Genomic DNA, 14,976 nt, shown 5'->3' on the forward strand with positions numbered 1-14,976 from the left:
CTTAGATGTTGTATAGTCCTGACCTTCCCTATAAGTTATACCATAACTTGATATTATTGATCATTTTAATATTCCAATAATTCTTTCCTAGTTCCAAATATATCTTCCCAATATTGCAGAATTGGGAGCCATTCTTCTTCTAATTTGTGTTTAGGTTTATTATTAATAAGATACATTAGTCTGTCCATTTCTCTTAATTCTTGTATTTTAAATGTCCATTCTTCTAGAGTCAGGGGTTCTTCATTTTTCCATTTTTAGCTATTATTGTTCTAGATGCTGTTATTAAATACAATAACACTCTCCAATAGGACTCTGCTGATTTCAAAGAAAGCAACGAATAAAGTCTGGGAAACTGAACAAGACCACCACAAAGGCACAGAAATATTGGGAACTTTGCACCTTTCCAACACTGACAGGTTAAATTTTCAAGTACATTACCATGTATGGACAACTTCTAGTGAATATCCCCAGATTGCAGAAGAACTAGATCTAATGCATGCTTGGCACCCACAAAGTTGGTGTACAATGTGCCAATAAATTTAAAAACTGAGATTAGAGGTCAAACTTTTTCTATACAACTTTATCAACAGCATGCTACTCCTTCAACTGCTCGCCTACTTTGAGAGTACAAGAGACCATGTACACGTTCATTGTCTCCCAGTCTTGTTTTTTTCCCCCTGCAACAGGTGAACATGATTACACTTATAAATTTATACCAGTTTAGTGAGTCTCCCAGTAAGCAATACTCTATAATTTGTGTTTAAATACATGAATTGTACACATTAGTTTTCAAGCATTCTGCTGCTGAAGGCTTACAGTAAACTACAATTTAAAAAACTATAGTGAACTATGAAACTTTAATAAGCTATAGTCATTGCTACAGAAAACTCTGAATATATCGAAGTCATAAACATTTACCATCCAAGCCACCATTAATTGGACCACAGATTTCTGAAATGAACCATTGCGCAACTGATCTGGGGCCAACAGAAACTGCTGTTAAACAAAGGATTGCATTAACTGGAAAATAAAATTAAGCTCCAAGATTTTGAAAACTCTAAGTACTTTTACAAGCTACTGGTCACCTACATTTACTACCACTATTCTCAGGAGTAGAGATGGAGATACGTCCTATCAATACTATAATAGCATTTAGTCCCTAGGTATCATGCTGCAATGGTCCTCAACATTTTTATATCTTGGAACCCTTTTAACTACAGTCTGGAACAGGGGATGCTCCTTGTTTTTATTTCTTTGCCATATATATGTGCATACGTCCAAACATTGTAGGCATCCCGGATTCACCACCTCCAAGCCATGTTACCTCCTTTACAGTGCATAACTTTTTCTGCAGCTGCATTCTTAATAGTAATGCTCTTGGTCTATGCCTTATAAACTATTCTTCAATCATGTCTCTCATACATATACAGTGGTCCCTCCACATTTGCTGGGGCTAGGGGTGAAGGACCAACATGAATGTTGAAAAAAACATTGTTCTTTTTATCTGAGAGAACACCTTTCTAGGAATCTCCAGGTCCTCCAGTACAACTCTATGGTCAGTATCTGACAGAAGTTGATCATATAATCATGCTGGAGGACCTACAAATGCCTAGAGAAGTGTTTTCTCTAGGAACATTTAGTTTCTCCAGCACAACTCTATGGCCAACTTCTGGTAGAGTTGCGCTGGAGGACCTAGAGATTTCTAGAGAGAACATATTAAACAAAACTGCAAATAATCAAATCCACAAAAGTCAAAGCCACAAATGTGCAGAGCCAACTGTACTTACAATTTCCACTTTACCTAATTCTCTACTTCCTCATCACTTCATTGTCATCTGATACTCTACTTCTCCTTGCTATTGTTGTGCGGCTTTGATTAACAAAGGCACAAACTTGTACTTGATGGCTTTTAGCATTATACTTCTTGCTGCCTTTTAAAACTACACATTCCGCGTCTCACATCTTATCTCTCCTGCTAGGAAAAAGTATTTTTCTATACTTCCTTCAGAATCAACTGGCACAGAAGTAAGTGAAGGAGGACTAAACCTGGAATATGCAAAGTAACAATACAGAATATTGTCTTTGATCATGTGCAGAAGACATGTCCCTCACTTTTGAATAATTTTGACAATAACCTGATTCAAGTGTAAGATAAATATTTCACTTTCAGAATGGTCTGAATACTACATGGGGGGGATACAAGTTTAACTACATTAATTTCAAACCTCTGCTCATCACACAATGGATGTTCTTTCGTCCTATGGAATAACAGAGAAAAGCAGTACTGCACTCTTCTCTCAATGCACTAAAAGACTAATTCCATGAATTAATGATTTCTACTTAGATTTCACTGTGTCCCCACTGAACTGTTGCTACTAAGATCTAAAGCATCCTCAGTATAAGGCAAAGAAGGTAAAGAAGGAGGGAGAGGGTGGGAAAATGAAATGAAGCAACAAAGGCAGCCATAGAGTGCTAGTTTTATCTACGGTGAAAAACTATTTGCTTTCATTCCAGAGAAGGATCATCCACATGACAGAATCTCAAAGTAAGAGAATGCAGGAAAGGGCTTGAGTTGTAAGACATTTGGCAGGTGTCCTGGAGCCTCAGGGTGCATCTTTACTGTAGAAATAATGCAGTTTGACACCTCTCTAACTGCCATGGCTCCATCCTACAGAAATCTGCGATTTTTAGCTTTCAGAGGCACCAATACTCTTCAGCAGAGAAGGCTAAAGATCTTGTAAAACTACATCTTCCAAGATTCCATAGGATGGAGCTGTAGCACATAAAGTGGTATTAAATTGTATTATTTCTAAATTGTATTATTTCTACAATGTAGATGCATTCTTAGTCACCTTATGCTCAGCCAGCCCATCTATACTTCCCAAGATGCATAAAGTAAGATTGGAGTACTTTCCCCTTTCACTCTGCAAGCTAAATGCTCTGCCTGCCCCTTAACCCCCTTCTTCACTCATCCCTACTTCTCATGCAGGCAATGATAAAAGGAGGCCAAACTGAAGAGACTGAAAAACAATTTCTACTACTTTACTTCTGTTACTTAAGAAGTAAAGAAAAGAGCGGTGACCCCATATTCTGTTGGCTCTCCCAAGCAATGGGAAAGGAACACTGCAGGAGACCAAAAAACACTTTGGATACTTATCTCTACAGAGGACAAATTGTATCCCTAAACTCTACGGGAGCATTCTCTCTTCCTTCATGCTATCTTCTTCCCCAAAGACAAAAGAAGATTTTTAAAAGGCAGCAGATCCTGAGGTTAGAGGAGAAGCAGGAAGAAATTAATGTGGAGGGGGCAATATCACTAGGTAGACACAATACACTGCACGAACAAAGTCAACTTAGCTCTTGTTCCCATTCCCTACTGAAAGATGCTGATAGTAGGAACTGCTGAGACTACAGGGTATCTGACTATCTGGATTCCATCTCATGCCATCAGAACCAAAACTTATTTGCAAGGCAAAGCTGACTTCCTGAGCAAGATATGACAATGCCCTTTAACTAAGACCACTCTCTTGGTAACATTGTTGACGCTCATAAGTATGTTGCAGCTTGTTATATTAGGAAATACACTAACATTCCCTACAAAATTAACTATAACCCATTGCAAATAATTATCCCTCATAATATTACTGCCTATCTGGCCACCAGGCTTTGCCATGTTATCGTCACCTGGGCTGAATTAAATACCTATGAAACTATTTCCCCAACTGTTCATCTCTAAAGAAATAAGGGGCATGATGTGTGTGCCACATGCTTATAATAACAGCAATGACACCTTCCTCTCCCCCCCTCCACCTTTTACTCTACTTAAAAAAATTATCCCTGCAGCAGCAGTAGCTTTTTTACTTTCTTACAGCAACACTGCCTTTTAATCGAAACAGCCCCTCTAAAGAAAATGACACAAGTCACAGGTATCTACATAGTTCCACAGCAAGCCATTCATGACAGACTTAGAGCAATGCTTCCTCATCTCCTATTCCTAAAAGCCTTTCCTCTGAAGCATAATGACAGCATTATATGATCCAAGGAGAACCATGAGAAATTCCACCTGAATTCCAACTATCACCTTAACATCTCAGCCTGGGTATATCACATTCATTTTAGATATACTGTATAACAAAATAACGGGCAAGTAAAAATCACCCTGTAAAAAAAACGTTATGACCCCTACAGTCTGCAACTATTCATCAGCAACAGCCACATGACATAAACATAGTGAACAGATACAAACTTGGGACCAACCTTTGCAACCATCCCAGATTTCAACATTGTCTAACAACATAAGACCTAATAAAATCTATGAGGAGCACTATTGAACTGCTCATCTTCTAATATGACAAATTATATCCCTAGCCAACAAGCCCTTTTGGGATTTTAAGAAGAGAAACAGATCAGGTCATGCAGCAGGGGAGAATAATCCATGTCCCTCTGGATGTCATTGCACTGACACTCCTATCCTAACCAGCATAACCGACAGATAAAGATGGCCTACTTGTTTGTAGTCCAACAAGTTGTCCTCCCTTGCTCTGCTAGAAATGACCGAATTCAGAGACCAGTACATAATTTCAGTCCTTCAGGTTACTTCATTGCTGCCCTGAACACTACCATTTCCCAACAAAAACACTATAAAGGAATTATAAACGTTAGGTTTTACCAATTCCGCCTTCAACCAAGATATTTTGGGGCTCCCAAGAGAGGGCAATTAACTTGGTAAATCACAGCTGTCCACGCTAGTTTTAGAATCATAGAATCATAGAATCATAGAATCTTAGAGTTGGAAGAGACCACTAGGGCCATCCAGTCCAACCCCCTGCCATGCAGGAAATCCAAATCAAAGCATCCCTGACAGATGGCCATCCAGCCTCTGTTTAAAGACCTCCAAGGAAGGAGACTCTATCACCTTCCGAGGAAGTGCATTCCACTGCCGAACAGCCCTTACTGAATTTAATACAGAATTTAAACTTTTCAGTCTCCTCTTGCGCACAAAGGAGAGGCAATGGTAGAGATGTGAGCTGTAGGCTCTCCATTGCTCTTTTGCATTGCAAACCATGGTTTATTATTTGAACCTGGACATATAAGGATCAAGTCTCAAACTATTACTGAGTACGGGAAATAGAGCCAGAGGTCCGGGGGGTAGAAAGAAAAGAAAAAGGCCTAGAACTGCTAACAGTATGAGAAAGCTGATTTGCCTGTGGATTGTTTGAATGGAAATAAAACACACAAGAATACTGCAAACTATTAGTAAGATGGAAGAGGATCAAGCTGGCAGTACGATACAAGAGGAAATTTCAGAGCACTTCCTAGAGACATACAAATATAGCAATGCTATCAAATTAAACTAACAAAAAATCAACAGTTCAACAGCAGATAATATGATAGCCAGTCCCTGCATTATAAACATAAACCCAGCTACAGGTCTCTGTGCTCTGGCTTTGCATACTCAACTGAATGTTTATTCACAGAACAGTGAAGAACGGCAAATACATTTTCTTTGTTGAAACACATTTATTCAGACTCACTCAAACACAAACTGATATATAAATAGTATAAGTACCACAGGTAATGTACTGTGTAAGTACAGGTTGAGTTTCCCTTATCCAAACTGCTTGGGGCCAAAAGGTGTTTTAGATTTTGGAATACCTGCATTTGGATATACACCCATAATGAGATTTCTTTGGAGATGGGACCCAAGCCTAAACATAAAATTCATTTATGTTTCATATACACTTTGCCTGAAGATAATTTTATACAGTATTTTTAATAATTTTGTACATGAAACAAAGTTTGTTTACGCTGAACCATCAGAAAGCAAAAGTGTCACTTTCTCAGCCATCCATAAAAAAGGTTTTGTTTTTGGAGTATTTCGAATTTTGGAATTCCAACTAAGGGAGACTCGAGTTGTTGTAGAAAGGCCTCAGTATATCTTAGGACAGTTTGTTTGGTAACATGATGTTAAAACATCTCAAAGTATGGGGTCAAAAAGAGTTGCAAAGAGTGTGGCACATCCTGTACGATGGTATGGAAAGTGATAGTTTGAAATATCTTGGGGGTTTTCTCACACAAAAGCAACAACAGAAGAGTTCTGCTCATACTGATCTACACTGCTGCACCTAAGACACTCCTGGGCTGCTGTCAAATCCCTAATCAGACTACTGGCCACAAACAGACTATTTGCAAGAACTAGACCTTTTCTCACTCAATCCATTTTTAATGTTCCCAGTGGAACAAAAATGCTCTCTCTTCCTTCCTGAACATTTGCGCAAGATACAGAGTCCAAAAGGCGCACCTCAAATGTTCAGGATAATAGCTAAACAATATCTCTTTCTCAAGGCACCAATTGGCTTAAAGGAGTCTGTCCAGCTGTCTTGGTAACCAATCCTACTCATTTTTCCTTATTTGAGCTTTGGGGACCACTTGAATGTTCCTTAGTTACCACAGCAACCAGAAAACTGCTGCCTTACTGGCATTTGGTGGCAGACCATCCAAGCTTCTCAATGCAGTGCAGACTTGGAATACATTACTTTGCTTTCTTCTCCTACCCTAAAACCACAGAATAATGCAATATTCCTGCAACTTCCACCATTCCTTATCACTGGCCATGCTGGATGATGGGAGACAGGCCAACAATATTGGAAGGGCCAACCTCTGCTCTAGAAGGAGGTGTCTGCCACCCCAAAGTTTGCTAGAAGGACTTTTTATATGTGGAGCCCTGAATACTGTTTCAAAGCTCATACATTTAGCAATTACACCATTAGATGCAAGGATATCCATATAAAGTATTTCTCAACTTCTGTGCTACCATCATCTGATAAAATTACTACTTTATATTAACAAATAATTTTACATGACAGTTTGCCAACAAAAACATGAACCGTGCTATTTCCCTCAAAATACTAGCACTGTCCGAATGTGTAACATATATTAAGTAATCTTAATACATATACACAGCTTCACTTGTCATGTACACTCTATGGATAATTTCTACTGAGCTCAAAAATCATAATGCAAGGTACCTCAAACACTTTGGACCAGCTCTCCAAACACTTCTCGGCATTAAAGAAACACTACAGTATGAACTGTCACTGTAAAATAAAAACCCTTCACATCCTCAGGATAAAAAGTAATACCAAATCTCTCCTTCACAAACATTGTAAAACCTTTATAAAACCTTCCCCTTGCCCTAAACTAATCATCATCATCATAGGATGAAAACCAGAAAGAGGCAATAAATTCAGGGGGCCTTTGATACCCACTGGGGTATTGAGGAGGGAGCAAGCTTGTTTTCTGCTGCTCCAGAGACTTAGGACCTGGAGCAATGTATGCAAGCTGCAGGAAAAGAGATTCCAGCTCCACATTAGGAGGAACTTCCTGACAGCAAGGGCTGTTTGTATACAGCTCAGAATATAGTGGTGTCTCCTTCCTTGGAGGCCTTTAAACAGAGGCTGGATGGCCACCTGTCAATGGGGGTGCTTTGATTGAGAGTTCCTGCATGGCAGAATGGGGTTGGACCGGACAACCCTTCTGGTCCCTTCTGACCCTATGATTCTATCACAAATCTTTTTACCTTCAAGCGCTTGACCACTTCGTCGTTGCTGATCTTGTCTGTGATCTCTTTGACTCCGGGAGGGTAGAAGATGACTTTGCCGTCGGCAGGAGGCTTTGGTTGGGCGGATGGGAAGTCCATCCTGGGGCTGCTGGGACTGGGGCTGGCAGTGGAGGCGGCTATGATAAAGTTTTCTTCTTCTCCACAGTCCTCTACCGGCCTCTATGGGTCAAAAAACAAAAGTTCAGCATGAGGGAGAGAGAGAGAAAAGAGAAAGAGGGAGAGAAAGAGAGGAGAGGGTCCCACAATTATTAATCCAAAGGGGCTGCATCCACATTGGAGAAATAACCTGGTTTGGCACCACTTTAAGTGTGACTGGCTCTCTGCTATGGAATTCTGGGAGTTGGAGTTTGTTGTGGGGCCCAGAGCGGAGCAAAGCTCCGCTCTGGGCCCCACAACAAACTCCAACTCCCAGAATTCCATAGCAGAGAGCCAGACAAAGAGTTAAAGCGCTACCAAAGCGGGTTATCTCTCCAACGTGGATGCACCAATGGCTCCCAAAACAGGCCTCTATTCCCTTCCCTGCCTCTGTTCCTCCTTTCACAACGAAAACACCAAGATCCCCTTTCTCCCCCCCAATATAATCCCCTCCAATGATCCCCTTCGAGGCGGGAAACGAAGACACCGAAGGGAGGGAAAAGGAGGAGCCCTTGGCGCTGCTTCAGAGGCCCCTTCTATCTACTGCGAAAGGAGGCGAGGCCTAAGAGACTGTTAGGCCTCAAAAACTCTCTCTCTGTCGGTGGAAGCCAGGCGGAGGGAGAGGGGCTCCTCCGCGGGAACGGAGGAGGAGGAGGCCACGCCCGAAAGCAGGGCCCCGGATCCGTAACTGAGAACCAAGAAGCCTCCGCTCCCACTTTTTTCTGACTCGGGACCTCCGTTGAGTTGCTTCCCGGGGCGCCATGAGGGAGGACCCCAAGCCCAGGATGGGCCTCTCTCTCTGCCTCTCCTTTCCGTGTTGTTTTACCTCCTGCAGCTCCGGGAGGTGCAGCATTGAGCGGCCTCCGGGGGTGGCTTTGGCGGGGGGAAAGGAGAAGGAGCGGGGGAGGAACAGGAGCCCAAGGCCCTCTCGTTGGCGGCTTCTCCTCCGTCTCTTCCTCCTCCGTCGCCGTCCTTCTTGGGTTCCTTCCCCTCAGTCCCCGGCTCTCTCGCTCGCTCTCTCTCTCAAGGCTCGGCGCCTCGTTGGGTTCCCTCGCCGCCGGGAAACAGTGCCGCTCCCCGGCAGGACGAGGAAAGGCAGGCCCCCAGGAGGAGGAGGAGGAGGAGGAGGAGGTGGAAGACAGGGAAGGCCCCCCTCCAAGGCCCAGGAGCTGAGGCGTTCCAAGGGTCTGTCCACACGGGGAAAGTAAGCCCGTTTCGATACCGCTTTAACCAGGCCATCGAGCCCCCTGGGGTTCTCTCTCTCTCTGACCTGAGTCCATGGAGGTGTGCATTTCCAGTTTTGAGGGTGGTCTTTAGGTCTCACACAACAGGAGCCATGAAAAAGTCAAGAATGGTGGGGGGGATGTTTGTTGGGTGGTTGGTTTTATTTTTATCCCCCCTTTCTCCCATGTTGGCACCCAAGGCGGCTCACTATAGATATATATATACACACACACACACACACACACACACACACAATATACAATATACACAAATATACAGTGTGTGTATATATATATATATACACACACACACACACGCACACATAAAATTATATAATATACAATATATACAAATATACAATACAGTATACAATATATATATACAATTATATATATATATTGCATGACTCTATATATGTATACAATTATATACTATATACTATACACTATATATATATATAAAATATACAATATACAATACATATATATATATATATACGCACACATACAATTATATAATATACAATATATACAAATATACAATACAGTATACAATATATATATATATATATACAATTATATATGTATATTGCAAGACTATATGTATACAATTATATACTATATATATAATTATAATATGTACAATATACACAAATATACAATATATATATATATATACCCAATTATATAATATACAATATATATATATATATATATATATTGCAAGACTCTGTCTCTATATATACAATTATACAATATATATATATATTGCAAGACTCTCTGTCTATATATACAATATACAATATATATACAATATATATAAAATTGTCTTGCAAAATGTTAATTTACTTTCTTTTCCATGATGTATTTTTTTTAAAAAATATTTAGCCTTCTCTGGTCCAAAACACACTGCAGAAATAATCCAGTTTGAGACTATTTTAACTGCCCTAGTTCAATGCTAGAGAATTATGGGAACTGTAGTTTTATAACATTGTGTATATGTGTGTGTGTGTGTGTATAATATGTAGCAATATATAATATACTAATATTAATTATTACAATGTATATATATTATAATATTAATAATTATAATATTAATATAATATATTAATTCTATATAATAATAATAATATAGAAAATAACAGTACTTAGGATAAACTAATAAGCATGTGCACATGAGAAATAACAAAGGTCCAAAACACACTGCAGAAATAATCCAATTTGAGGCTGCTTTAACTGCCCGGACTCGATGCTAAAGGATTCTGGGAACTGTAGTGTTTGTGAGACACTGAGCCTGGCTAGTTTTTGTAAGGTTTTTAATCTGTGTTTTTAATTCCTTGTTTTAATGTCTGATTTTGTTTTATATTGTATCGCTGGTATTTATCGTTTGTTGCTCTATGATTCTGTAACCTGCCTTGATCTCATGGAAAGGCGGGCTAGAAATAAATGATTTATTTATTTTATTTTTAGAGAGCTCTGGTGTCTTAATAAAGTACAGTTCCTAGGATTCCCTAGCACTATGGAGATTATCGCATTGGGGTAAAAACTTTCCCCAGTGCGTTCTCACAGGCGTGAGCACGGAGCATGATGGGAACCTGATGGGGTCCAGTTTATTGCATGGCGGAATGCCGCCATTGCTGCCGGGCGTTCCCATCGGGTTCCCAATGTGTTCCAGGAGACGCCATTTCTGGGAACGCTTTGAAACTGACCCTAGAAATGGCGTCTCCTGGAACACACCCTCCCAAGGCGGGGAGGGTGGTGCGGCCACGTGTAGGAGGCGCACCACCTCCACCTTTGCTTCCTCCACGCGGCCGCGTGGCTTGGAATGGAGGGGGCGGAGGAGGAGGAGGTGGGTGGCGTGGGCGTGCAGGGTGGCAGCAGAAGGTGGCATGGGGAGGGTGGCGCGGGCGTGCGGGGAGGCACCGCCTCCACCTTCGCCTCCTCCGCCCCAGGCCTCACTGCCCTCCTCTTCCTCCCCGAGAAGGAGGAGGGCAGGGAGGCCCCGCGGGCTGCAGCAACCCGGCTGCAACCGGGGTTGTCCTGGTTTTTGGCGGTACCCGGAACGGGAGGGGCCAGGGCTGTCAAAACCGGGAAAATCCTGGTTGCAGCCGGGTTATGGCAACCCTACTTAGGACATATATGTCATTTAAACCACACACTTCTAAAGTGGCCCAAAGCAGCTTTATTTTGGCCTGTCTGTTCAGGCCCTGTAATTCTTAACCCACAGGCTGTGTCTGCACTGCAGAAATAATGCAGGTTGACACCACTTTAACTGCCACCACTCAGTGTTGTGGAATTCTGGGGATTGTACTTTGTTGTGGCACCAGAGCTCTCTGATAGAAAAGGCTAAAAGTCTCACAAAACTACAATTCCATAGCATTGAGCCATGGCAGTTAAAGTGGTGTCAACCTGCATTTATTTCTACAATGCAGATGCAGCCCCCGATAAAAAGTTTAGTCTCATCTAGAGGTAATCCACAAAATCAAACCCACTGGGAATTCTGTAAATGAACACTCATTCAAGGTCCATTATTTCACTTGATCTATTCAATTTGGGATTATTTTTGGATTTATGTCTATCTCTTCCTTATGACAGAACCCATAAGTAACTAGATACCAGTAGTGTAACTTGTACTCAGTTCTCTCTCTCATTTTCTCTCTCTCTTGGCAATAACCAAGGCATAACTGTAACTAGCAGGCCCAAATAATGCTGGTTAGGGTCACTTTGGAGGTATGCTGTTTAAATGAAACACTCATCTTAAGAGGCCAGAAGGTGTGTTCTGGTCCTTAGGATTGGAGCATGGCTTTGGCACGGCTTCTGGCCTCTTAGGACACATGCAGCATCTAAACAGCATACCTCCAAAGTGACCCGAAGCTGCTTTATTTTGGCCTGTCTGTTTGGGCCCTAGGGAAACTTTAACAAGAGGGAGCTAAATAGACTAGGATTTAACTCAGGTTTCTACCTCTAACAAAAGTAAGATTCTTTCATTCGGATTACAGTTGGTAAGTTTTACATATACAGCACCTAAACGTTTTTCCAGAGTTATTAGTACATGAATTTCTTGAGAAATTCAGTGTTCTCTGCCTAAGAAAGGGATAGTTAGCTTTGCACAGGCCAGGGACAGCCTGGATCTCAATGGAAGCTACTTTTCTGTTGCTAATGGAGTTGACATTTTATTACTGTCTTTTATTGCTTTGTCCCTAGTCCCCAGATGGCCAAGAGGGGAGCCGTCTCTGACTGCATTGATTTCCATCTCTAGACTGTCTTAACTGACAATAGTAGTAACATCTGAAACAAAATAAAGGCTGCTTATCATCACTTTTCATCTCCTGTGCCATATCTAAACACCTTTGCCTGACGAAGAAGCCAGTGTGGTTTTGAAAGCTTGCACAATAAACGTTGTGCCTTTTAGTTGGCCAGTAAAGGCATAGCTGTTTTGTGGATTTTGTATTTTGCTGTATTTTGCTTCATGGCCAACACAGCTATCCCTGAATATGTTTCAAGGCACAACCATTTTATATTAAGATTATAGCACAACAAGGAATAACTTCAGCTCCACTTTGTAACCTTGCTTTATTTTATAGTTACAGGGTGTGTCTGGCCACACTTAGGTTTGTTTCGTAATAGAGGCTACCGACTTGTACGATTACAACATCTTTTAAAGTTAACTAAATATATCTGCTTTAGTTAGTGTAGAATAATGGGAAAGCATAGCATTGTTTTAAAAAAATGCAGTTACACTTTTCAGCCTTGGAACTCTAGCAACTTGGTTTTTCAAAACAACTTTTTCCAAGCTCTAGATTTTCATGACCCCTCCAGCTTCAAAATAATTTTTTATTACCTACTTTTAACACAGTGTCTTGTAGCACCTTAAAGATAATAAATTTTATTAGGATGAGAGTCCATGGACTACAGCATAATTAAATGCAAGTCAAAATCTAAGATCAGGCTTTGGGGAATGGAGATTAAGACTCCGGAGACTAGGGTTTGATTCCCAGCTCAGCCATTAAACCCACTGGCTGACCTTGGGCAAGTCACATGCTCTCAGCCTCAGGGAAAAGCAATTGCAAACCTCCTTTGAACAAATCTTGCCAATAAAACCATAGGATAGGTTCGCCTTAGGGTCACCTGTGACTTGAAGGTACACAACAAAAAAAGCAGAACAGTCACCCAGATAGACAGCATGCAGTCCTTTATTAGGGGAACTCAGAAAAAATGAGACAGGAATTATATTGGGTCATTAGGTCAGGTAGTGTCTTCCCATTCCCTTTCTTCTGCTTTATCAACTTGGCATTGCTACTATTTGTCCCATCAAAAAACATCAAGGAAATCTTGTGACTGATTCTTGGGCCCATTTTATCCCCACCCACTGCTGCCTCTGCCGGAAATACCAGTTAGGTTTGGAGGAGAAAGTCATAGCTTTCCTCACTCAGCAACAGGGAGGCGGGCAGCAGTTTCAAGTGTTGGCCCCTTTTTTTCACTTTCACAGGTACAGGGGTTTGTCATTCCTTGGCACTAGCAGAAGGATCAATGCCAATTTTTCTCTACCATGGCTAAAGGTGTTTCCTTCACCCTTGCGGCTCAATTAAAGTTGCATTCAACTCTAGCTGCTAAACCCGATGTTGGCAGATTAGAACAACTCCTCTCCTTGTTAATTTCTGTGCACATTACTACCCAAATTTGCCTGACTAGCAAGATGGCACTATTTTGGAACATGGGTCCCCTTCCACTCATTTATTTCATTGAGTGTTGGGTAGATTCAGGGACTATCCTCCAATAAGGATTTTTGGAATAGCCAAAGAAGTTCTGTGCAGTCCTATTTTATCTGTTCAGAAATAAGCTGAACTGAAGTCAACAACCTTTAGTCCCACATAAAAATACTCTAAAGGCATCAGATGCCACCTGATCTTGGAAGCTAAACTGAGCCACTTGTTAGTACAGCCGCCCTTCCATTTTCACGGGGGATCTGTTCCAGACTCCCCTGCGAAAACAGAAATCCACCAATATTCAAGCCCTATTGGTGTGAAAGGCGGCGCACCCCCCCAGGCACCCATGGGTGTGCACTCCATTTTAAGTCCTTCCGTTTGCCCCTTGCGAATAAGCAAAGGATGTGGATTCGAAGTCCGCACAAATGGAGGGAAGACTGTACTTGGATGGAAGACCACCAACAAATATCAGTTGCTGCAGACTATATTTCAGAGGAAGGAACTAGCAAAAGCACCTCTTGAATATTCCTGCACAAGAAAATCCTTTGAAATTAATGGAATTACCATACGCTGACAGGCAACTTGAAGGATGCACACACAAAGTTACATAGGATTGAAATATAATAAAGACGAAAAGTGATGGAGGACAATGAAGGCAATGAGGACATGCAATAGCAGGGTGCTGGAGGACGTTTAAGCATTTGAAGCTGGAAAGAGCTACTGTAGCCCTCCTAACATTTTTGGACTGCAATTCTTATAATCCTTCATCATTATCTATGCTGGTCAGGGCCTGATGAGAGTTAAGAGCAAAAAAATCAGGAAAGCCAGTTACCTAGCCCTGGTTTAAAGCTATAATCAGGTTAGCGTCGTGTAGGTTTGAGCATTAGAATTGGTACAATGTTGGTTATTAACTGCCTTGAGTTGATCATGACTCTCTGGATGAGACCTCTCCAAGCCTCAGTTTAGTCATCTTGGCCTCCAGGGAGATTTCTGGCTTGATCTGCTCTAGGATCCATTTGTCTTTTTGGCTGTCCATGGGATCTTCAGCACTCTTCTCCAGCACCACAATTCAAATGAGTTGATTCTCTTCCATGCCAGCATTCTCAGCCACTGATGAAACATCAGGAATAAACTCTTCTATAAACATGGCCCCATAGCCTGAAAAACCCACAAAAAATACAGTTAGTACCAGAATTCAAAGATATAGCCGTGTTAATCTGTTGAATCAGTATGTAGAGATCTTGTAGCACCTTTGAGTCTAACTGAAAGAAAGAAATTGGCAGCTTGAGCT

At 41.4% G+C, this 14,976-nt stretch overlaps 1 protein-coding gene across 4 annotated transcripts in view; it reads right to left on the reverse strand.

The window, feature by feature from the left end:
- Positions 1–8,943, reverse strand: part of PDS5A (PDS5 cohesin associated factor A) — a 64,632-nt gene extending 55,689 nt beyond the window's left edge. Inside the window, exons 1-2 of one of the 4 annotated variants that reach the window (XM_089525132.1) lie at positions 8,583–8,942; positions 7,580–7,780 (exon numbers count right to left, since the gene is read on the reverse strand). In XM_089525132.1, the coding sequence (XP_089381258.1) occupies positions 7,580–7,780; positions 8,583–8,609 (228 nt within the window). In that variant the 5' untranslated portion in view covers positions 8,610–8,942. Of the gene's footprint in view, positions 1–7,579; positions 7,781–8,582 lie in introns of all 4 variants that reach the window. The other 3 variants (XM_089525131.1, XM_089525133.1, XM_089525135.1) reach the window with 3 other exon arrangements.
- Positions 8,944–14,976: the final 6,033 nt, after the last annotated feature.

The sequence above is a fragment of the Sceloporus occidentalis genome, unplaced genomic scaffold (genome assembly GCF_023333645.1).
Source record: "Sceloporus occidentalis isolate IW3139 unplaced genomic scaffold, rSceOcc1.0.p SCAF_5, whole genome shotgun sequence".
NCBI lineage: Eukaryota > Metazoa > Chordata > Lepidosauria > Squamata > Phrynosomatidae > Sceloporus > Sceloporus occidentalis.